Source organism: Trichomycterus rosablanca, chromosome 1 (genome assembly GCF_030014385.1).
Source record: "Trichomycterus rosablanca isolate fTriRos1 chromosome 1, fTriRos1.hap1, whole genome shotgun sequence".
NCBI classification, from domain to species: domain Eukaryota; kingdom Metazoa; phylum Chordata; class Actinopteri; order Siluriformes; family Trichomycteridae; genus Trichomycterus; species Trichomycterus rosablanca.
In genome coordinates this window covers 14,989,278-15,015,017 of record NC_085988.1, presented here as the reverse complement: position 1 = coordinate 15,015,017, position 25,740 = coordinate 14,989,278, and the positions used below count along the sequence as shown (strand labels likewise).

The window sequence follows — 25,740 nt, the reverse complement described above, 5'->3', positions numbered from 1 at the left end:
GGTGGTCCTGTGGGGGTCCTGACCATTGAAGAACAGGGTGAAAGCAGGCTTAAAAAGTATGTAGAGAAAAAGATGGACTACAGTCATTAATTGTAGAACTACAAAGTGCTTCTATATGGTAAGTGGAGCTGATCAAATGGACAGTGGTTTTAGGACAAGGAGGTGGTTTTAATGTAATGGCTGATCAGTGTACAACCCTATAAGTCATTTTTTTAAAACCCCGTCAATAAATAAAATGATCACTTAGCACAATGTCTACACTTCTGGGCAAAAAATAGAGTCGAACATTCTTTTAATGGTCCTGATGACAAATCATTGGCAGGAAATTAGCTGTAAGTGAGAAAATGCACTCCTGTGACCTGTGCCACCATTTACTTGTCAATGCTTGTTGCTGAATAAACGTTTTAAGGGAAATCTTGAAACAGGGATTCATTTAAATAATGTTCTTGTTCACTAAGATTTAAATTAAACTCAAACTAACATGTCCATTTTCTTAAGGAACTAGTGTAGTTTTGCACTTCCGGCAATTATCAGACCTTTTTGTCCAAAGTAGCCTGCAATTATGACCAAATACAATCCAATCAGTTGAGGGTTAAGGGCTTTGCTCAGGGGCCAAACTGTAGCATTGGGTGACTTTATGTTTTGTAGTCCAGTAGCTAAACATTGAGCTACCACTGCCCTACAGCAGCATTAACCGAATAACACTATTGCCACTGTGAAATATGCGGTGGTAGCATCATGTGTTTAGAATCCTTTTATGCAGCGTGGACTGGCAATCTGGTCAGGAATTAAAATGTACTTCATGATTAAATGATTTAGGGTTTGAATCATTTGCCTCGCCGCAAGTTCCAGATCTCAGCTTGGCATTTTTTACCTGGCATGAAAATTCAACCTTACCATGTGAATTGCATCCCTAATATACCTTCACGTCACATATACACTTTTAAACATGTCAAAACCCAGTCATGTGATCACTGCCCAATGATAATGATGACATGCTGCCCAATTCGCCATCACCGATGGAACTTCAAAGCGTCCCCCTGTTAGTTTTGGCTAATGGTAACGTCCATTGTCTCCTGATCATATATTTGGCTTTCTGAAGCCCAGAAGCATGTCATAGCGGTCGCTAGATAATGGTCACACGGTGGCTGGTGTCAGGACTGACGCTGGAGCATCCTTCGGTCTTCACCGTGGTCTTGGAGGCGCTGCTGCGGGTTTCCCTATGGCGGCACAGGCGCTCGCGGTAGTTTTGGGCGAAGACGAGCAGCATGAGCGGGTTGATGCAGCTGTGTGAGTAGCTCAGGCAGATGCTAATGTTATAAGCGTACACAAAGATGGTCGTGGGGTGCTGGATGCCCAAGTTAATGACCTGGATCACGTGATACGGCGTCCAGCACAGCAGAAATAGGGCAATGACCATCAGGACCATCTTGGTTGCACGCTTGGCCCACACAGACTGTTTGCGCTTGACCCGGCGCATAGATTGGAACACGTGGTACAGGGTCAGGGAGTAGAAGGTGCTGATGATGACAAGGGGTACCAGGAAGCCCAGTATCGACTGGTACAGGGTATACCAGTACATGTCCTGAGGGCCGTCCAGGTATATCATGCACACACTCATGTGCATCTTGGAGATGACCTTGGCGTAGATCATGACCGGTATGGTGAGCAGAAAACTGCCGAGCCACACCAGCAGGTTGATGGCAATGGTCCACTGGATGGTGCGGTTCTCTGATGTAGGATGCGCAATGGCAATGTACCTTTGGAAGAAAAAAAACAACAGATGAGTAGTTAGTCATTGTAAACAGCAAACTGTCTGTAAACTGTTCTACGCACATGGTTTCTATTTTTTTTTTTTACTTTTAAAGACAATACATATAGATATTACAACTAAATCATGGACACTACACGTTTATACCAGGGTTTTTTAGTTAGTTTAGAATGGGTGCACATTTTAAACCAAATTAATGCCAGCTGAAGGGAAAAGCCCAAAGAAAAGATCACTTAAAAATGAAGATTAATTGAGGTTCCCAACAGATTTCTATTCTCAACCCCAGTAAACACCTTTGGAATTAATTAAATAGTGATTAAATAGGCACAAATCCCCAAGAACGAAGGCGTCTCTACACTGTAATTGTCACTGTGGAGCAGTCCACAGCATTATTAATAAACGTATTCATAATGTATATTTGTTATAACATTACATTAAAACATTACATATTATTAAATGTACATTTATTATTACACACACACACACACACACACACACACACACACACACACATACACTGATCAGCCATAACATTATGACCACCTCTTTGTTTCTACACTCACTGATCATTTTATCAGCTCCACTTACCATATAGAAGCACTTTGTAGTTCTACAATTACTGACTGTAGTCCATCTGTTTCTCTGCATGCTTTGTTAGCCCCCTTTAATGCTGTTCTTTAATGGTCAGGACCCCCACAGGACCACTACAGAGCAGGTATTATTTAGGTGGTGGATCATTCTCAGCACTGCAGTGACACTGACATGGTGGTGGTGTGTTAGTGTGTGTTGTGCTGGTATGAGTGGATAAAACACAACGGCGCTGATTGAGTTTTTAAACACCTCACTGTCACCGCTGGACTGACAATAGTCCACCAACCAAAAATATCCAGCCAACAGCGCCCCATGGGCAACATTTTGTGACCACTGACAAAGGTCTAGAAGATGACCAACTCAAACAGCAGCAATAGATGAGCGATCGTCTCTGACTTTACATCTACAAGGTGGACCAGCTAGGTAGGAGTGTCTAATAGAGTGGACAGTGAGTGGACACAGTATTTAAAAACTCCAGCAGCACTGCTGTGTCTGATCCACTCATACCAGCACAACACACTCTAACACACCACCACCATGTCAGTGTCACTGCAGTGCTGAGAATGATCCACCACCCAAATAATACCTGCTCTATGGTGGCCCTGTGGGGGTCCTGACCATTGAAGAACAGGGTGAAAGCAGGTTAAAAAGGTATGTAGAGAAACAGATGGACTACAGTCAGTAATTGTAGAACTACAAAGTGTTTCTATATGGTAAGTGGAGCTGATAAAATGGACAGTGAGTGTAGAAACAAGGAGGTGGTTTAATGTTATGGCTGATCGGTGTATATTTTCCTACTAACTAATTTTGTTGTCTGCTTATTACATATGAATGACACACTCCAAAAATCTTTCTGTACCTGTTCCGTAAAGGCCAGTACATCTCAGTACTGTGTTTAAGCATGGGTCCGGCTCTTCATCCTTCATGTAATGGAGTGAGGAGTTTAAAACACTCCTGCACATGTTCTACGTACTTTCAAAAATGAACTATGGGGCTAAGGGCAGCCAATAAAACAATTACATAGGCTTACGTCAAGACATTTAGTAAACTTTGCTTAGTTATCGATGTTTCTATGCAGCTAGCCATAGTCGTTATGGTTCTGTTAGCCACTACTAATAGCAAAGCAATATAATTAATCAAGCTGACAGTTTAATAGAAGGTACATTTTTTACTGGAATAAAATCAATTGAAAATTATTCATTTATGGATTCAACAGAAGACTTGTTGACAAGTTTGGCCAGATAAAAGATTGTGGTGCATCTTTTATTTTCAATCACTGGTGAGTGTTTTGCATTACTGAACATTTTGCTCTGAACTGTTGCTTTAGACGTGTTATTAGTCGCAGAGGACAATGACCGTTATCGTTTGATAACTATGGATTTTATTTTATATATATATATATATATTAGGGCTGTCGAAGTTAACGCGATAATAACGCATTAACGCAATCTCAATTTAACGCGATTATAAAAATTAGCGCCGTTAACGCAAATTCTAGTTCATGTTGAGACTTGACTGGTAGAACAAACGTTTGAATGTCGGACTTGCCACCGTTTTTCATTTGCGGTTTGTTAACATAATGTAACCGAGCGTCGTAGTGTCGTAGTAATGCACTTGCATAATAAAGAAGCTGCCAGTCCTCCATTCACGTAACGCTAGGACAGACACTTCAAAATCCTCCTTTTGGAGTGAACTGGTTTCATTTTTGATCAATATTATTTACCATTGGCTCAGGTACATGTCGAAACAAATGCTTTGTATATCATTGGTTTAACAGCCTCATTTGACTCCTTATAGAGCTACCACTGGCCAATCGGAGAAGGTCCGCCCTCTAAATGCTAGTCTGTGATTGGGTGGTTGAATTTCGCCCGCCCTCTCTGTTTTGTAAACACCGCTACTTGAGTCAATCACTCAGCTCTCATGATCAGGAACGCGGTGAAAATGCCAAAAAGTAAACTTTTGAGGCAGCGATGAACGGACCTAAATATGAAAAGACACAACATTTAGTGAGTAAAACAGTCATTTGTTATATAATTCTTGCTTAAATTGGTCAAAAACTCTGTTATATGGGTTCTGGATTCATTCTGTGTGTTGCAGTAGCATGTCCCCCTGTTCCTAATATGATGTCCGGCTTTTTGGGGTGTTATGTCCTCCTTTTTGTTACTATGAATCTGGCCACCCTAGTCTAAACACACTCAGTTCGTGTAGAAACGTCCATTAAACCACTGGATAGTATTACTGCCTAGTATGTGAGTGAATAAAACAGTTTTCTCTTGTCCCAGCAGTTTTTAACATCAGTAATTGTGTAAAAAAAATGTGTTCACCATTTTAACTGTAACATTTCACTTAAAAATCCTTGTTTTCTATAACATTTACACAGATTTTTTTTTATGCGATTAATCGCGATTAACTATATGAAATTCTGAGATTAATCGCGATTAAAAAATTTAATCGTTTGACAGCCCTAATATATATATATATATATATATATATATATATATATATATATTCTTTATGCATTTTCTCCCCTTTTTCTCCCTTTTTAGCGCGTCCAATTACCCGTCATGCTTCCTCTCCACCAATGCCGATCCCTGCTCTGATTGAGCAGAACGAAGCTAACCCACGCCCCCTCCGACACATGGGCAGCAGCCGTATGCATCTTATCACCTACACTTTGACGAGTGCAGTGCAGCTCAGCGTTGTGTACGGAGAGACACACCCTGATCAGCGCACTCTTTTCTCATCTCTGTGCAGGCGCCATCAATCAGCCAGCAGAGGTCGTAATTGTCATGAGAGAGACCCTATCCGGCTTAGTCCCGCCCATCTTAACAACAGACCAAACGTTATTTATGTGGCCACTCAGCCTTAGCCGGCAGACAGAGCTAAGATTCGATACGATGTATTCGAGATCCCAGCTATGGTTCTAGTGTGTGTTTTTACTGCTGTGCCACCTGAGCGGCAGATAACTTTGGATTTGTAATGTGATGCTTTATTGGAAGGTAATAAACCAGATGTGTTCACTCACACTCAGTCTCCACTTCTGCTAACTCCTGCTTTATGTTAAAGTATGCATTTGTGACTTTATAGATGAGGTGTGTTTGTGTTTGAATTCATTAAGTACGTTTGTGTGTGGGCGGCACGCTGGCTCGGTGGGTAGCACTGTAGCCTCACAGCAAGAAGGTCCTGGGTTCGATCCCCAGGTGGTGCGGTCCGGGTTCTTTCTGTGCGGTTTGCATTTTCTCCTTGTGTCTGTGTGGGTTTCCTCCGGGAGCTCCGGTTTCCTCCCACAGTCCAAAAACATGCAGTCAGGTTAATTGGAGACACTGAATTGTCCTATAGGTGTATGTGTGTGTAAATGTGTGTATGCCCTGTGATGGACTGGCGCCCCGTCCAGGGTGTTACTGTGTGCCTTGCGCCCATTGAAAAACTGGAATTCCAGCACCCTCCACCCACCCCCCTGACTGGATAAGCAGTAAAGAAAGTGAGTGAGTGAGGTTTGTGTGTACTTTCACTGACCAGCAGATACTGCCCATACTGAGTTTATTGTGCCCCACCAGACTTTCTGTGCTAGAGATGCCACTTTCTTGTGGAAAGCCTTCCTAGGGTGGAGGCTGTAATCGTCTTTAAGTGTTGGCCAACGACATGTTAACATCCTATTTTGGAATAGGATTTTCAACAAACTCATTGAAATAATAAAATAAAATAAATGCCTCTGACTTTGTGGTCTGAGGACGTCTCTATTATTTTGACTTGATTTTGAACTGGTTCCGTGTGTTTCCACCAGAAAAAAGAGGTTCCAGACAGCGAACTAGAGTTCTTATCTGGCACCACAGAATGGGTTTTTCAGCGTGAACCGGGACATCATCTGTGGGCGTGTCACAGTGTAGAGGTGTGGACACTTTCACGAGACATTATAACATTATATAGAATTTAAACCCCTTTCATCTTTTAAAGTTCACCTGATTACATTTTGAGCCAGTTTGCTGCTGATATTCACTGATATTTTCAAAGCGATGAACTGTGTGATATGACGTGGTAAAAGTGACCCGGACAGTATAAACACTTAACGTGAAAAATAAAGCGTAATGTGGCTTGTTGTATTAAAACACTGAGTGATGAATTTGGGCAGTACAGAGCACTTATAATCAGTAATAACGGAGAGGAATTTAGTGTTTCCCCCCGAACACAGAGCTGCAAAACCACCACACGTGAAGTTAATATGGCTAAACACAGATACAACAGCACAAATGCTCGCAGGTAATCTACACACTCCGCCATCATGTTACTGCTCTTTACATTCTTTATGCAACGCCCACTGTTGATGACGCAGGCTTGGTTCCCAAAAACTGGTAAAAACGCGGGTCAGTTCACTACAAAACACCAAGGTTCAAAGAAACCTGAACAGAACCGGTTCAAGAACCATGGTTCTTTTGGTGGAAAAGTGCTAACAGAGTGTGGCCTGTGCAAAGCCCTGACCTCGGCCTTGGAATGTCCTCAGTGCCTGAGTTTACAAATTACTATTTGTTTAGGAACAGTCTTTGGAGTCTTTGTGGCGCACTCCAAAATCTTGTGTTGCATCAGGGAAGGTATTCAGCATTAAACTAAGCCAAATCAGGTATGAGGACCAGGATGAGCCACTGTGGCAAGCCTTAATACAGAAGCAGCCCAAAATTAAAGGCAGTTCTAGCCAAGTGTTGGAAAAACTATTGGGATGTCCAATAAGTTCATAATCAGGTGTCCATGGACTTTAAGCCATATAGTATATGGAAAGTCTAGTCATTAATGTGTGAAGGTTTGCCACTAGACAAAACAATATATCAATAAATAGTCTAACAGCTTTAAGACAACATTTATCAACAAGCAATTAAAATGATTTAAGGTCTTCTGTCTTGTACAGTGCATAATATAATCAAAACATTCATGGTAAAGCAGGATAAAATCCCCTGCTAATTTCCCATGAACTGTATCAAGAACCTGAATGCTTCTGTAATCAATATGACTACACTGAAATACTTTAAGAAATGTTTGTCAATTTGTCTTGATTGAGACTTTTTATTTCTTTGTATCTGCTCGCTTTCAGTGAGTTTAATGAGCTGTAAAGATTTTTTCCAGCCTAAGATTGATTTAGCTGGCTTAGAATTAACTGTCATCTAAACATTTTAATGCTTTCTACAAGCGTTCCTTTTCTGTGACTAAATAATTGGAAGAATGACTGAGTTTATTATGGGTTTTCAAATGCCAATTCAAAAACCGCTCTTTTCAGGGACAAATTCTGTGAACAGAGTGAATTCAGGCCTATTTCGAATCCCTTGTTTGAGTTACGAGACTGTTTACTCCGTCCTTGTTTACTGGTTCACGGCTGCATGTAATAATTCAAGTCAGACACAGTGTGTGACTTTAACCTGCCCGAGGCTGCAGTTCAGCTCAAATATTTTTGTCAAACAGGAAAAAACAGGAAGAGGAAAAATCCTAAACACAAGTCACTATACACTATATAGCCGAAGTATGTGGACACCCCTGAAAATGACTAAGTTCAGTTATTTTTAGTCACCCCTATTTTGTAAGAAATGCTTGGTGAAATAACTTTGGGTAATGCCCTTCCCTGTTCCTGTGTGACTGTGCCTCTGAGCACCAAAAAACGTTTATATAACATTGTTTTGTTATCTAACATTAAAATGCTGTTTTGACTGGATGGGCACAGCTGGGCACAGCTTTTTCCAGAAGTGTGGAGTCTGTTATAGCCACATAGATAGATTTTACTTGCTCAGTTGCTCAGTACAAGGCAACAATGAATGATTCCTTTTGATTGCTCCAGTTAAGTCGCCACAGGTGATCATTCGTCCGCATTTTTGAGGACCAGTACTATTTGAGGACCAGTAGTCCACTCTATTAGACACTCCTACCTAGTTGGTCCACCTTGTAGATGTAAAGTCAGAGATGATCGCTCATCTATTGCTGCTGTTTGAGTTGGTCATCTTCTAGACCTTCATCAGTGGTCACAGGTATTGCCCACAGGGAGCTGTTGGCTGGATATTTTTGGTTGGTGGACTATTGTCAGTCCAGCAGTGACAATGAGGTGTTTAAAAACTCCATCAGTGCTGCTGTGTTTTATCCACTCATACCAGCACAACACACACTAACACACCACCACCATGTCAGTGTCACTGCAGTGCTGAGAATGATCCACCAAATAATACCTACTCTGTGATGGTCCTGTGGGGGTCCTGACCATTGAAGAACAGCATGAAAGGGGGCTAACCAAGCATGCAGAGAAATAGATGGACTACAGTCAGTAATTGTAGAACTACAAAGTGCTTCTATATGGTAAGTGGAGCTGATAAAATGGACAGTGAGTGTAGAAACAAGGAGGTGGTCATAATATTATGCGTAATCGGTGTTAATATATATATATATATATATATACCTTAATTTGCATAGTGATCCAGTATACACTGTACAGTAAGCAGTGCAGTGGTGAGTATACACAGTGTAGATGTAAGGGGGAACTGGTCGCACTTCGCTCCTGAATTGCGAGGTGAAGCCCCGCACCTGCAAGAATGAAAATGAACTCAAGTGCAGGATGTTTAGCCAAGGTATTAAAATACTGTGGCTAAAAAAAACACTAAAAAATCATAGACAATGGAGAAATAAATAAAGTTGCCAAAATAACAAAAACAGTTGTAGCCTACCAGTTAAGGTACTGGACTAATAATTGAAAGGTCACTGGTTCGGGCCCTTAACCCTCAATTGATTAGACAATATACTGTCACAGTACTGTATGCTGCTTTGGATAAAAGCATCTGCTAAATGCTGAAAATGTAAAATGTAAATGTAAACAAATGAACGACACAAAAACTTCAGCAGCTCACAACAGAGAAAGTGGATAGAAAGGGGATAGTGCAGAAATGAAAACTGGTTGTCACACTTTGACAAACTGCTCCGGCTGCCTGCGACAACCAAGAGGAAATAAAGTAAACCCAGAACCGGGGGTAGCAATAATTGAGTCGGCATTTCAGTCCATCAATAATTGTGGTCAGCTTCAGAAAAAGATAAGGTTCCCACAACAATATAAAAAGTGCTAGCATCTATAGCTGGCGAAGAAAACAGTCCAGAACAACCACAAATGTCACAGTATCTGAGAACAGTAGGTGTGCCAACAGAGAAGCTTGCAAAGACTGAAAAGAAAACCATGACTAAATCGAAAACCCACCACCTGGAGTAAATTACGAGTGTTGAAATACTTTTGGCCATATAGAGTATTTTATTAAGACACAGAAGTGCTGATGGAGTTTTTAAACACCTCACTGTCACTGCTGGACTGAGAATAGTCCACCAACCAAAAATATCCAGCCAACAGCACCCTGTAGGCAGCATCCTGTGACCGCTGATGAAGGTCTAAAGGATGACCAACTCAAACAGCAGCAATAGATGAGAGATCGTCTCTGACTTCACATCTACTAGGTGGACCAACTATGTAGGAGTGTCTAATAGAGTGGACAGTGAGTGGACACAGTATTTAAAAACTCCAGCAGCACGGCTGTGTCTGATCCACTCATACCAGCACAACACACACTAACACACCACCACCATGTCAGTGTCACTGCAGTGCTGAGAATGATCCACCACCTAAATAATACCTGCACTGTGGGGGTCCTGTGAGGGTCCTGACCATTGAAGAACAGGGTGAAAGCAGGCTAAAATAGTATGTAGAGAAATAGACGGACTACAGTCAGTAATTGTAGAACTACAAAGTGCTTCTATAGGTAAGTGGAGCTGATAAAATGGACAGTGAGTGTAGAAACAAGGAGGAGGTCATAATGTTATGGCTGATATACAGTGTATATATTGTATAAGCATGTATGTATGCATATTTATATATACTGTAGTTTATTTTATATATTATTTATATTATATAATATTTTATGTACTTTTTTTTCAATAAACAAAAATACAAGTTGAAATGTCACTCAGTTATCTTGCTTATAGATAAAAAACCTGTATAGATTTGTAGATTAGCTGTTTTGAAAAGAGTTCATCTTTGGGAGGTCGACCTGTATAATACAGACTGTCCATAGGAAAAAAATATACAAACAGCATTCAAGCCAACTTGAGTATATAATAATAAAAAAGCACAGCTCTGTAGATGTACACACGACTATCTCAAAAGCACTAAACACCAAAAGGTCGTTATAGAGTCCTGACCAGAATAAATTCCTCCTGGTCCGAGACAATGCAACCTCACAACAGGATCATATGCTTCACATGACTTGCTAAACCAACAGGCTGCCACCACTTCCATGTAAAGCACAGTACACACAGGACTAACTGCTTAACCTCAGCGTGAAATTCTATCACATTATAGCATGGAGGCCTTTCAGTCCTAATCTCCCATCCACAGAGCCTCTGAGGCCTCTTTAACTGCACTTGAGACATCACATGTCCTGCAATTTTGGTGTAAAAAAGTGGAAGTGTGTGTGTGGGTAGACATGTCCTTAAAAGTCCTGTGTGTTGCCCCTGGATATGCAGCAAACATATCCTCGATTACCCAGATCCTCACAAATACAGTCGATTTAAAAGGTATTTAGGGCCAGTGATAGCTCAGTGGTTAAGGTACTGGACTAGTAAACAGATGGTTGCCGGTTCAAGCCCCGCCACCACCAAGTTGCCACTGTTGGGTCCCTGAGCAAGGCCCTTAACCCTCAATTGCTCATCGTGTTCCGCTCATTGTGTAAGTCGCTTTGGATAAAAGCGTCTGCTAAATGCTGAAAATGTAAAATGTAAATTTAGACTTCTTGACTTTTTGTTCACTTTGTTGCGTTCTGGATTTTGAATGAATATAATTACCTTTTTACCATTAATTCATGCTTAATCGCACAACAATGAAAAGAAAACATGCTTGTAAAGTTGACTAAACATGAACTAAAGACCAAAAATGAAATTTCTTATTTCTATTTTAAATATACAGACCCTTTCCCCAACACTTTCTAGAAGCCCCATTGGCAGCAATTACAGCTGCAGGTTTTCTTGGATACGTCTCTACAAGCTTTGCACACCAGGATTTGGGCGGTTTATCCCATTCTTCATGGCAGATCAATCCTAAATGTGTCAATTCAAACTTGATGGTAAGCGTCTGCGAACTGCCATCTTCAGGCCATGTCACATAGTGCTTTTCCACCAAAAGAACCATGGTTCTTGAACTGGTTCTGTTCAGGTTTCTTCGAACCTTGGTGTTTTGTAGAGAACCGACCCACGTTTTGACCAGTTTTTGAAAACCAAGCCTGCGTCATCAACGGTGGGCATTACACAAGAAAGTAAAGAGTAGTGATGTGATGACGGAGCGTGTAGATTACCTGCGAGCATTTGTGCTGTTGTTACAGATGTTTGTTTTAAAGCATCGCTCAACTATTGGTGATAAGATGATGTAGACATGTTTGTCGCAGTTGTTGTTTTCTTTAGTTCATTGATGTGAGAAGCGTTTTGCGCTTCGCTGTCACCGCGACCCTTGGAGCAAATAGCAGATTTGCTCAGTGCTCGGCTTAAGCGATAAAACATCAGTAACGTTCCACAACCAAAGTGTTTTTTTTTTTTATAAAAAAGAAATGAATAAGAGTGTTAGTAAATAAGTAAGTACAAGTCAGCTTAAGTGCTTAGTAAAGAGGTGAGTTTTTAATCGTTTTTTAAAGACAGCAAGAGATTCAGATGTTCGGACAGACAGAGGAAATTCATTCCACCACTTGGGTGCCAGCACAGAGAGCCTTGATGCTCGTCTTCCTCAAGTTCTGGGTGGAGGATCAAGTCGAGCGAGACTAGTGGCTCGGAGGTTGCGTGGTACAGAGCGGGGTTTGATTAGACCACAAAGGTATCTTGGAACTGGTCCATTTTTGGCTTTGTAGGCGAGCGTTAGTGTTTTAAACTGATTGCGTGCAGCTACAGGAAGCCAGTGAAGAGAACGCAGCAGTGGGGTGATGTGGCAGTGTTTAGGTTGGTTAAAAACCAGACAGGCAGCTGTATGTAAATGAGCTGCAAGGATTTAATAGTGGACATAGGAGCACCTGCCAGCAGGGAGTTGCAGTAGTCCAACCGTAAGATTACAAGTGACCGCACAAGAATCTGAGTAGCTTCCATGGAGAGAAATGGCCGAATCATCTGTGTGAAATAACCATCAAATCCAGTCCAAAAGCTCCACATGTGTCTGTGTTTAGCTGTATTTACTTCACATGTGGTGTTTATGCAGCACGGGGTTCTGAATCCACAAAAAGCTTCACCTAAATAAAGCGTAACGTGGCTTAATGTACTAAAAGTACGACACAGAAACACTCAATTTCTCTCTGTTATTACTAATTATAAGTGCTCTGTACTGCCCAAATTCATCGCTCATTGTTTTAGTACAACAAGCCACGTTATTTATTTTTCATGTTAAGTGTTTATACTGTCCGGGTCACTTTTACCACGTTATATCACACAGTTCATCTCTTTAAAAATATCAGCGAATATCAGCGGCAAACTGGCTCAAAATGTAATCAGGTGAACTTTAAAAGCTGAAAGTGGTTTAAATTCTATATAATGTTATAATGTCTCATGTGAAAGCGTCCAAACCTCTACACTGTGACACGCCCACAGATGACGTCACGGTTCACGCTGAAAAACCAAGTATTCTGTGGTGCCAGATTAGAACGCTAGTTCGCTGTCTGTAACCTCTTTTTTCCGGTGGAAACACATGGAACCGGTTCAAAATCAAGTTCACGAACCGGAACGGAGGCGGATCCGCGTCGGTGGAAAAGGGGTTTTAAGTCTGCTCAAGGACATTTAAAGACTTTCCCCATAGCCACTCCAGTGTTGTTTAGGCTGTATGCTTCAGATCATTGATGTGTTGAATGATGAACCATTGTCCCAGTCCTAGTTTGGTGAACTTAGGAACAATTTTTACAAGATGTTCTTGTATTTGGCTTCATTCATCCATTCCTCATTTCTTACCAGTATCCCCATCCCTGCCATTAAGAAGAATTGCATGATGCTGCCGCCACCATGTTTCGCCATAGTAATGAGAGGGATAAGATTCCTTTACATGCTGTCATATGTCTTTTATCTCACAGAGCCATGTGTTGCCAAAAACTATTGATGTATGGAGTGTTGCAAAGATAATTTTTCATCCAACACGTTCTCACATCTCTGCACAGGCAATCTGGACCCAAAGAACCACTGGGTTCTTTCTTACCTGTCTGACCAAGACCCTTCTTTCCATAAGAAGTGTAATTCTGCTAAACAGCCAACTCTAGGAATGTTAAAGCTGTGCCAGACTTCTTCTATTTTACAACCCCAAATCAGAAAAAGTTGGTACAGTATGGAAAATGCAAATAAAATAAAAACACAGAGTTCCTTACATTTACTTTGACTTTTATTTGATTGCAGACAGGATACACCTGAGATATTTAATGTTTTATCTGCTCAGCTTCATTTCATTGATTAATAAACATCCATTCCTGCATTTCAGACCTGCAACACTTTCCAAGAAAAATTGGGACAGGGGCAATTTAGGGCTAGTAATGAGGTGAAAAAACTACATAATGATGCGATTTTAAACAGGTGATGTCAACAGGTGATTGTAATCATGGTTTGGTACAAAAGCAGCATCCAGAAGAGTCTTTGATGAGCAAAGATGATCAGAGGATCCAGTTTGTCAACAAATGTGTGAGAAAATGATTGAAATGTTTAAAAACAATGAACCTCAAAGAAAGATTGGAAGGGATTTGCATATTTCTCCCTCTACAGTGCATAATATTATTAAATGATTCAAGGAATCAGGAGAAATGTTAGTGCGTAAAGGCCAAGGGTGCAAGCTTAAGCTGAACACCCCTGATCTTTGATCCCTCAGACGGCACTGCATCAAGAGCCGCCACTCAACAATAGCTGATATAACCACATGGGTGAGGGATTACTTTGGCAAACCTTTGTCAAGCACTACAATACAGAGTTACATGCACAAATGCCACTTAAAACTTTACTGTGAAGAAGCCTTGTGTTGACCATGTCCAGAAGCGGCATCAACTTCTCTGGGCTTGGAGGCATCTAGGATGGACCATCACACAGTGAAAACGTGTATTGTGGTCAGATGAATCAGCATTCCAGGTCTTTTTTGGAAAAAATTTACACTGTGTGCTCTGGACAAAAGACAAAAAGGACCATCCAGACTGTTATCAGCAACAAGTCCAAAAGCCAGGGTCTATCATGGTATGGGGCTGTGTCAGTGCCCTTGGGAAAGGTAATTTACACTTCTGTAATGGCAGCATTAATGCAGAAAAGTACATTGAGATCTTAGAGCAACATGTGCTGCCTTCAAGACGTCATCTTTTCCAGGGACGTCCATGTATTTTTCAACAAGACAATGCAAATTAACATGCTGCACACATTACAAAGGCATAGCTGTGGAAGAAGAGGGTACGGGTACTGGACTGGCCTGCCTGCAGTCCTGACCTTTCCCCAATAAAGAATGTGTGGAGAATTAAAAACGAAAAATGAGACATCAACAACCAAGTACTGTTGCACATCTTAAGATGTGTTTGCAAGAAGAATGGGACAAAATAAAAGCTGAAACACTAAATCACTTGGTCTCCTCGGTGCCAAAACTTATTTTAAGTGTGGTAAAAAGGAATGGCAATGTTACAAAGTGGTAAATGCTTTACTGTCCCAGCTTTTTTGGAATGTGTTGCAGGCCTGAAATGCAGGAAGCAGACAAAACATGAAATAGCTCAGATTCATGCGGTCCCAACTTTTTCTGATTTGGGGTTGTATGTCATTAAGGTCACTATGGTCCAGGGGATACTCAAATCCATAGATATTGTTTTAGTTCCTTGCCCTGGTCTCGATTTGATTGTTTTTGTCCTTGCTTTTACCTTTACAGACTATGTAAAATCAGTTTAAATTGCGAGAGGTTGGACTCCAATTAGTTCTAGACACAACCCAATACTCAAGAATAATTAAAGCCAACAGGAGGCACCTGACCACAATTTTTGTCAGTTAAATAAAGGTTCAAAACATTTAAGAAATCAAAGACTTTTCCAGAACTGAGCGCACTCATAGCCCGAGTTTTTATTATTATTATTATTCTCTATGGTGTGTTGCAGAGATTATTATTCATCCAACAGGTTCTCCCATTTTTGGACAGGAATCTGGAGTGACCGTTGGGTTCTTTCTTACCTTCCTGACCAAGACCTTTCTTTCCATAAGAAGCGTAATGTGGCTGAACAGCTGACTCTAGAGACGTTAATGATGTGCCAGAGGCACATGGTCCAGGGGACACTCAGATCCATAGATATTGCTTAAGTTCCCTGCCCTGATCTCTGCCTCGCCAGAATTTGATTGTGGAGATCCACAGACAGTTCCTTGAACTGGTTCTGTTTTTGTCCTTGTTTTTACCTTTACAAACTATGTAAAATCAGTTTATATTGCAAAAGGTTGGACTCTAGCAATTAAAGCAAACAGGAGCCGCCTGACCACAATTTTTGTCAGTTAAATAAAGGTTTCAAACAATTACGAAACCTAAGACTGTTTTATTGGCATTTTACAAAGTATCACAACTTTTCCCAGAACTGAGGACACTTAAAGCCCTTGAGTTTGTATTGTTGAATAGTTTTAAAATTTGTTTTCACAATCCTGTTGGGTAGAGGAGTCTTGATGTTTCACAATGTTGACGTTTCACAGTGGGATAACATTCCTAAAAAGTTGTACTTCCACGATATCGAGAACAGTGACCGAATGTATTAAAAATGAATCCCATATTTCCAGGACACATGTTGCTCTGCAGGACCCACTATTCCAGCTGTACCACAATGAAGTAATGCATTTACAATACACATTGGGGGCTGTAGAAATAATTTTATAGTCTTCACACAAATTCCACTTACTTTACGTATTTTATTTTTGTCAGTCTGGCAAGTCAGTCTGATTTTATCTTCGTATGACCTCCGTGCTTCTTATGAAACGAAAAATATGCAGACATGTGTGATTGCATGGAAAAGTAAATCGTTTTACCATTCTACTGCATCAATGCCCTGATTAAGAGTTCCAAAGATTTTTACACACATTTCTTTGCACTTTTTTTACTGTGCACACGAGAATGCCGGTGACAATCCCTGTAATCAGGCGTGCCACTTAGCGGGTGAAGGTTACCAGGGATGGATCCAATCAGTTCAAATCAAGAATAGAAAGCATTTCTGTACTGTATAGCACTAAAGACTGGTCGTGTCTCACTAGTAAACCGTGAGGTAAAGCCTCACACCTGAAAGTATTAAAAAAATGAATCAGGTGCAGGATATTTAACCAAGGTAGAACAATACTGTAGCTACGTATAAAGCCACTCACAAATAAATCAGGTGGTCAAAATGACAGAAACAAGTAAAAAATATAAGAAGAAATAGAAGCTCGGCGGGTAGCACTGTCACCTCACAGCAAGAATGTGTTGGGTTTGATTCCCAGGTGAAGCAGTCAAGGTCCTTTCTGTGTACAGTTTGCATGTTCTCCCATGTCTGAGAGGATTTTCTCCGGGTGTTCTGGTTTCCTCCCACAATCAAAAAACATGCAGTTAGGTTAATTAGAGATACTTAATTGCCCTTAGATGTGTGTGTGTGTGTGTTTGCCCTGTGATGGACTGGCGACCTGTCCAGGGTGTTTCATACCTTTTGCCCAGTGAATTGCACCCACCATGACCCTGAATCAGATAAAACGGTGGTAAAACAGACAATAAATGAATGAAAGAATAAAAACATGAACAGGGACACTATCTGGGGACAGCAATAAACAAGTGGCACTCCAACCCCACCAACTGGTGCACCCTGTGCATGTCACGGATACACGGGCGGGTCCGTTCCAGAAACTAGATGGCACGCTGTCTCCGGGGCAATCCGCTCTACCAGGGCGGTTCCATCATGAGGCCCAAAATGTGATGAGTTCTCAGAAAGAAATAATTGTGCTGGCATCGTGGACCAGCGGAAAACCAGATCAAACCGAGCAGCCTGATATTACAGCTTCAGAGAAATAACACATTTCTCAAAACTAAACTCATTCAGCAGCTGAGCCAGGTTAGACAATCTGTGCAGACTAAACAAAATGTTGCAGTACCAACATGTTTTCCTTTTATTGCAATTATCAGAATGACGTTTATAGTTAGGACAGACCTCAAATTAATGCTAAAGAGCAGCAATTTCTAAAATGCTTTGCATTTGCTGTTATTAATTAACAGTAATTAACAGTAAACAGATATACATTGTTGTAGAGCTGGGTGATATGACGGTACATTCGGTATACTGTCTTTGATTCCTCATACGGTATGGTTTTTCATATACCGCCATACTGTAGCACAGTTAAAACAACAGCTGTGGGCTTCAATAGTCAGCACATCATATAGCATTAAAACAGTATACACTGATCTGGCATAACATTATGACCACCTTCCTAATACTGCATGGGCACCTTGACTGGTCTGCAGCTATGCTGCCCCATATGCAACAAACTGTGATGCACTGTGTATTCTGCCACCTTTCTATCAGAACCAGCATTAACTTCTTCAGCAATTTGAGCTACAGTAGCTCATCTGTTGGATCGGACCACATGGGCCATTTTTTATGTGTTTTCTCCCTTTTTCTAAAATTTTTAGCGCATCCAATTTTTTACCCAATTGCGTTATGCTTCCTCTCTACTGGTGCTGAGGAGATTGAGGAGAGTGAACTGACACACGTCCCCTCCAACACATGCGCAGTAGCTGACTGCATTTTTTCACCTGCATGAGGCAAGTTTATATGCGGATCAGCCTTGTGCACGGAGAGCCACGTTATTCAGCATTATCTCTCTACTCTGTGCAGACACCATCAATCAGCCAGCAGAGGTCGTAATTGCATCAGTTATGGATGGCAGAGCTGAGATTCGATACAATGTATTCAAAATCCCAGCTCTGGTGTGCTAGCGTGTTTTACCGCTGTGCCACCTGAGCAGCACTATGAAGGAATTTTTAAAGGCATAACAGTACTACTAGTACTGCCATCAAATATAATAATAATAATAATAATGTTCATATGATGATGATGATGATTATTATTATTATGGATTTGGCCCATTTTTACGTTTATAAAATTTTTTACATATACAAAAATGTAAATTACCTCTGGGATTGATGGGTGGATAAAGCTGTGTGGAACCAAACTCCTCAGTACTGTGTACCATTTGCATAACAATTAAAATCAATGCCATGTTTATGAATAGTTCCCTGTAACATAACAAAGAGTAACATAAGCAGTAGCTTTAGCTGTGTGGAATGAATAGACAAATCCAATCTGACAAGGCTTGACAGGATCAGCCATAAAGAACAGGATAAACTGCCCAAATCATGCTGTGCAAAGCTTTTAGCAACATATCCATATACACCTGCTGCTATAACTGCTTAAGTTTCAGGGGTTTTTCTTTTACTTTTAATTCATTAGCTGAGTGAAAATCCATTATATCCATTTAAAATAGCATCCAGAAAACAATAACATGCAAAAAAAATCCAGTCTGAATACTTTCTAAGTGCACATAAAGCAATTAAGGTTTTCATTTGTACATGTAAATGACATGACATGAAATTACATCTGACAAGTAAAAGAGCACTTACAGGTGTTTAATAACAATGTGTAACAATGTGTAAGAGCTTTTTGAGAGACAAATTCATTCATTCATTACAAAAGTGTCAGCACCTGCATAGAGTGCAAATTGTATCCTAGATGTGTATTGGGTTAAAGTGTTTGAAATAAAAGTTACACCTTCAGATGTGTTGGTCTCTTTTAAGACAGAGTTATAATGGTAATAGTGGTAATGAATGTATTAATCATACAAATCATGTGGAGTTTTTTAACATTTGTGTGACAGCTTGCAGTAGTTTGTGCTTCATTCTAAATATAAAATTTTAGACCTCCAGTTTTTTTTCTATCCCTAGAAAACAGTATGTAACGCACTGTGATGGATTGATGCCCTGTGAAGAGTTTCACTTCTTGATAAGCATGGATTGAGAAAATAAATTATTTCCATACTTTATTATTATTATTATTATTATTATTATTATTCATTATTTCATGGTTGTTATTATTGGTAATACTACTGCTACTACTACTACTACTACTAATAATAATAATAATAATAATAATAATAATAATGTTTTATTAATGTTTATTATTATATTGTTTATTTTTATTATTATTCTATTATTATTATTATTTTATTATTATTGTTGTCATTATTGTCACTACTACTACTACTAATATCAATAATAATAATGATAATAATGTTTGTATTATTATTATAATTTTTTCATGGAAAAAATACGTAAATCTTCACAAATGTTTCAGGGAATGTAATATTTACTGTCACTGTGAACATCACCGAATGAACTTTAGACCAGGGTTGCCAGATTCAAACCAATAAACTCACCTTTCATCCCAAAACCCCTAAAATAATTTTGTATGAATGCCTAACAGCCCCACTTCCACAATGTATGTTTGTTTTTATTTATTTAGAGAAACATATGTACACAATTATTTTAAATGGGTTGGACACGTGAAGACACTTTAAATATTGGCAGACCCCATCCTATTATCCATTATTTTTACTGTCAATGTTATTATTTCATAGTCATTATTGTTGATACTACTACTGCTGCTACTACTACTACTACTACTACTACTACTACTACTACTACTACTAATAATAATAATAATAATATTAATAACAATAATAATAATAATAATCATAGGGCAGCACAGTGGCTTAGGGGGTAGCACTGTCGCCTCACAGCAAGAAGGTCCTGGGTTTGATCCCCAGGCGGGGCGTTCCAGGTCCTTTCTGTGCCGAGTTTGCATGTTCTCCCCGTGTCTGCATGGGTTTCCTTCGGGGAGCTCTGGTTTCCTCCCACAGTCCAAAAACATGCAGTCAGGTTAATTGTAGATACTGAATTGCCCTATAAGTGAATAAGTGTGTGTGTGTGTGTGTGTGCGTCCCGTCCAGGGTCTTACTGTGTGCCTTGTGCCCATTGAAAAGCTGGGATAGGCTCCAGCACACCCCAATCCCCCTTGCGACCCTAATTGGATAAGCGGATAAGAAAATAAATGAATGATTGAATAATAATCATAATGTTGCGTATGGTTATAATATATATATTTATATATATATAAATATATATATATATATATATATATATATATATATATATATACAGTGAAGCCCGAAATTATTCATACCCCTGGCAAATTTTGACTTAAAGTTACTTTTATTCAACCAGCAATTTTTTTTTTGGACCGGAAATGACACAGGCGTCTCCCAGAAGATAATAAGACGATGTACAAGAGGCATCATTATGGAAAAAAATATTTCTCAGCTTTTATTTACATTTGAACAAAAAGTGGCATGTCCAAAATTATTCATACCCTTCTCAATAATTAATAGAAAAACCTTTATTGGCTATTACAGCAATCAAACGCTTCCTATAATTGCTGACCAGCTTTTTGCATGTCTCCACTGGTATTTTTGCCCATTCATCTTTAGCGATGAGCTCCAACTCTTTCAGGTTGGAGGGTCTCCTTGCCATCACCCTGATCTTTAGCTCCCTCCACAGATTCTCAATTGGATTCAAGTCAGGACTCTGGCTGGGCCACTGCAAAATGTTAATGTTTTTGTCCGCTAACCATTTCTTCACCACTTTTGCTGTGTGTTTTGGGTTGTTGTCGTGCTGAAATGTCCACTGGTGCCCAAGGCCAAGTTTCTCTGCAGACTGCCTGATGTTGTTGTTGAGAATCTTGATGTATTGATCTTTTTTCATGATGCCGTTTACTGTGATTAGGTTCCCTGGTCCATTGGCTGAAAAACACCCCCAAATCATTAGGTTCCCACCACCATGTTTGACAGTGGGGATGGTGTTCTTAGGGTTGAAGGCTTCTCCTTTTTTACGCCAAATGAAGGATACATCATTGTGGCCAAACAATTCAATTTTTGTTTCATCTGACCATAAAACAGAAGACCAGATGAGCATTTGCAAAGGCCAAGCGAGCTTTTGTGTGCCTTTTCTGGAGAAGTGGCGTCCTCCTTGGTCTGCGTCCGTGGAACCCAGCAGTGTGCAGTGTCCGTTGGACTGTCTGCCTTGAGACGTTGCCACCAGCAGAGCCCAGATTCACCAGGATGGCCTTGGTGGTGATCCTTGGATTCTTTTTCACCTCTCTCACTATCCTCCTGGCCAGCACAGGTGTCACTTTTGGCTTCCGACCACGTCCTCTGAGATTTTCCACAGTGCGGAATGTCTTGTATTTTTTAATAATACTTTGCACTGTAGCCACTGGAACTTGAAAACATTTAGATATGGCCTTATAGCCCTTTCCTGACTTGTGAGCTGCCACAATGCACAGCCACAGGTCCTTAGTGAGCTCCTTTGTCTTAGCCATGACTGTCCACAAACCAACTGCAGAGAGTTGCTGTTTTTCACCTGTTGAGTTGATTAAAACAGCTGTTCCCAATGAATCAGGGTAATTAGGATGCTTTAGAACAGCTTGGACTATTTGGAATGGTATAGAACTTTGGATTTTCCCATAGACTGTGACAGTTTGCAAAGGGTATGAATAATTTTGGACATGCCACTTTTTGTTCAAATGTAAATAAAAGCTGGGAAATATTTTTTTCCATAATGATGCCTCTTGTACATCGTCTTATTATCTTCTGGAAGACACCTGTGTCATTTCTGGTCAAAAAAAAAATTGCTGGTTGAATAAAAGTAACTTTAAGTCAAAATTTGCCAGGGGTATGAATAATTTCGGGCTTCACTGTATATTATATTATAATATATATTATATATTATAATATATATTATTTCATGTTATTATTGTTAATACTTGTTTCACCTAACAATACTACTACTATTATCAATAATAATAATAATAATAATAATAATAGTAATAATGTGGTAAATCATTACTAATATTATTTAATTGTTGTTATTAATATTAATAATAATAATAATAATAACAACAATAACAACAATAATAATAATAATAACAACAATAACAATAGTAATCGTATTTTAAATAATCATGATGATTATTATTATGGGTCTGGCTCATTTTTACGTTGATTATAATTTTTTTTATTTTATTAATTTAGTTTTTTTTATTTAATTTAATTAACTTATTTATTTATTTTCCCCCAGTAGTGTACATTAGTAGAACTGATGTAAAAGTCTCACCTGTCGATACAGAGGACAGTAACGATGCCCACCGTGGTGAACTGGTTGCTCACATCCACCACCACCACCGCTTTGCACATGAACGCACCGAAGACCCACTGCTGCTCCCACACAAGCTGGTGGATGTTAAAGGGCATCACCAGCAGAAAGAGCAGGTCTGCCACAGCCAGGTTCAAGACGTACACGTCCGACACCATCTTCTTCTTACAATTAGCCACCGCGTAGATGACCAGCGAGTTGGCGATCACTCCGACCGAGCACAGCAGCCCGTACACCGCCGGGAACACGTGCGTAAAAGAAGCCGCGTCTGCGCCACTGTACCCGGGAACCGATCCGTTCCCGCACCGCGACGAGCCGTTCCCAAAACCATCATCACCACACAGCACTGATGTATTGTTCATTTCTTCACCAGAGTAATTCCACCAGCTGTGCAGATCAATATTATGGTGCTTTAGTGTCCAGGGAGCGTCTTAAAGTGGCGCACCGGAGAGATATGGAAAAGTTTGTTTTCTACTTTCTCTTCTTGAAAAATCAACACTATCCAAAATTTTACTTTAAAAAGCACTGTTTACTACACGTTTAAGCAGTGGCATTGCACCAAAATCAGCTTACAATAAGCTAAAACAAATACAATAATTAGTTTTGTTCAATTTTGTTAGTCTGCTGAGATGAGACGCACCCCTTAATAATTTATTTCTCCTGTCTGTGTGAACATGAAGTCTAAACCTAAGCCTGTGTCTCTCCGAAGCTCGTCCGTGATTGAATGGAAGTGTTTATGGGCGTGGTCACATAGTCCCACCGCTCCTCTTTATTACGCAACTTAGCCATGAGACGGTGTTTTCCTGCAACTACAAGCAACATTATTTGTTTGGTGAATCGATTCACGTAGTTTTGGATGCCAAATGACTCAAATCATGAATTCACTGATTTGTAGAGCTGGTATAACTGTAGGGATTAAATCTATAGTGAGTTGATTTTAATTTCCTTCAATCAATCAATAAAGTATCTATCTGTTTATCTAGATTTACTGTTAAGGCATGTTCATGCATTCATTGTATGAAACCAGTGTTGGATGTAAACACAAATGGATATAACCTTGATGGCCTTTTCTTTACATAAAGAAGCTGAGATGAGAGCTCTATATTTAGGACTTTTAGATTGATGGATGGATGGATGGGTGGGTGGGTCGGTGTATGGATGGATGGTTGGATGGATGGATGGATGATTTGCTGACTGAAATAGTACTAGATCTCAAGCCACAAAAGTATGGGCACCCCTGCTCTAGGCCCAATATAACAGAGGACATTGCCCTTTGACACACTATTTGCCACCCAAAGCAGTAAATAAAATCTGGGCTGCTTGTAATGCTGTTTCATCTTATGTAACATACAACTTATTGTATGTTTTAATTCTTGTTTTAGTTCATGTAAGGTGACCTTGAGTGTCATGAAAGGAGCCAACAAATAAAATGTATATTATTATTATTATTATTATCATTATTATTAGGTATGGACCATGCAAATTTACACAGGCAGTGGGAGAAATTCGCGAGAGTCAGTGGACGCAACATCACCTGCAACAATTTTGTTACATCACATAGTCTGGGACACACTTCTAAATAATAATAATATATTTATAATAACATTATTAATTATTATGATAGGCTCCTTCTATCAGAGCACCTTCAGTCATAGACTGATTCCTCCTAGAATCAGGACTGAACGCTACAGGAAGTCTTTCCTAAAAGCTGCATATAGACTATTCAAAATTTTAAAATAATTTATAAAAATACCTACGATTATTGTATGCTATGCATATGCCTACTTCTAATGTCTATCTATCTATCTATCTATCTATCTATCTATCTATCTATCTATCTATCTATCTATCTATCTATCCATCTATCCATCTATCTATCTATCTATCTATCTATCTATCTATCTATCTATCTATCTATCTATGACTGAAGGTGCTCTGTTGAAACACCACCAGGACATGAAGTGGGTGTGAACGATTGGCAATTACTGAGTTCAGTTTTGTGAGCATTATTAACTCTGCCACCTGCTGAATTGTATTTTGTTCGGACCCAATTATGGGGCTGGCCTTTTTAATAAGTTTATTTATTCTGTTTGTTTCTGCTGTTCGAGCACCCTCACCCCAGCAAAACACTCCAAAGAGCACTGGCCACCACAGACTGATAGAAGGAGCCTATCATAATAATGAATAATGTTATTATAAATAATATTATTATTATTTAGAAGTGTGTCCCAGACTATGTGATGTAACAAAATTGTTGCAGGTGATGTTGCGTCCACTGACTCTCATTCCCCGATTTCTCTTATGAACTTCTCCCTCTGCCTGTGTAAATTTGCATGGTCCATACATAAGATAAAACAGCATAGCAAGCAGCCCAGATTTGGGTGGCAAACAGTGCTTTAATGGGCAACATCCTCTGTTATATTGGGCCTATAGCAGGGGTGCCCACCCTTTGAGGCTTGAGATCTACTGTTTTCAGTCGACAGGTCACCGCAATTCACTTCTCAGATTAAGGTTGGCCTCATCATTTCTCAAAAAAGCTATAAAGCTTCTTTAAATTTGCTTCAGTTGCCAATATTAATAATCAGCTTTACAGGGCAAATAACTGAAAAATCACACTAACCTTATTCTGATGATGTGCACTGAATGGTGTCAGTCAGGTTTATGTAGTCTGGACAGTAGCAGCTGATGTCAAATCTCAAGCAGGCTTCCAAGTGTTCATCAGTAAGAGTGGACCGATATTTAGACTTAATTATTTTCATGTGGGAAAAGGCTGATTCACACAAGTAGGTTGATCCAAAATGCTGTCAAATGTGTGGCACATTTTTTATGTTTGGATATTTTTCCTCACCCAGCAAGTTCCACAAATTGTCCAGCAGAGGCCCTTAACTTCATATAAATGTCAGATTTTAGGGGTAAAATTTCATCTTCTAGATCAGACTGGTCCATGTGGAACAGCGATGCAGTTTTTGAAGCCAGCACATCAGCTTCAGTTGTACGAAAGCACATGAAAAATGCAAAAACTGGCGCAAACTGGCTACTGATGAATGAAAACTTTCTAGATTTGCAGTGCTTTAGGCAGGCTGAGGCGTAGCTG

General features: G+C 39.8%; 1 protein-coding gene across 1 annotated transcript; it reads right to left on the bottom strand.

Moving 5' to 3' along the window:
- Nucleotides 1-248: 248 nt before the first annotated feature.
- mchr2b (melanin concentrating hormone receptor 2b) lies at nucleotides 249-23,009 on the bottom strand. The gene is made up of 2 exons (XM_063000070.1): nucleotides 22,608-23,009; nucleotides 249-1,760 (listed from the first exon to the last, which is right to left on the bottom strand). Exons 1-2 carry the CDS (start codon nucleotides 23,006-23,008, stop codon nucleotides 1,127-1,129), a joined length of 1,035 nt encoding a protein of 344 aa, XP_062856140.1. The 5' UTR covers nucleotide 23,009; the 3' UTR covers nucleotides 249-1,126.
- Between the last annotated feature and the right edge of the window lie 2,731 nt (nucleotides 23,010-25,740).

Bases quoted from the DNA above. Each gene is read 5' to 3' on its own strand.
- mchr2b (XM_063000070.1), bottom strand. From the start codon at position 23,008: ATGAACAATACATCAGTGCTGTGTGGTGATGATGGTTTTGGGAACGGC. The intron at 1,761-22,607 runs GTGAGACTTTTA...TTTCTTCCAAAG, and splicing joins ACTGTCCTCTGTATCGACAG to GTACATTGCCATTGCGCATC.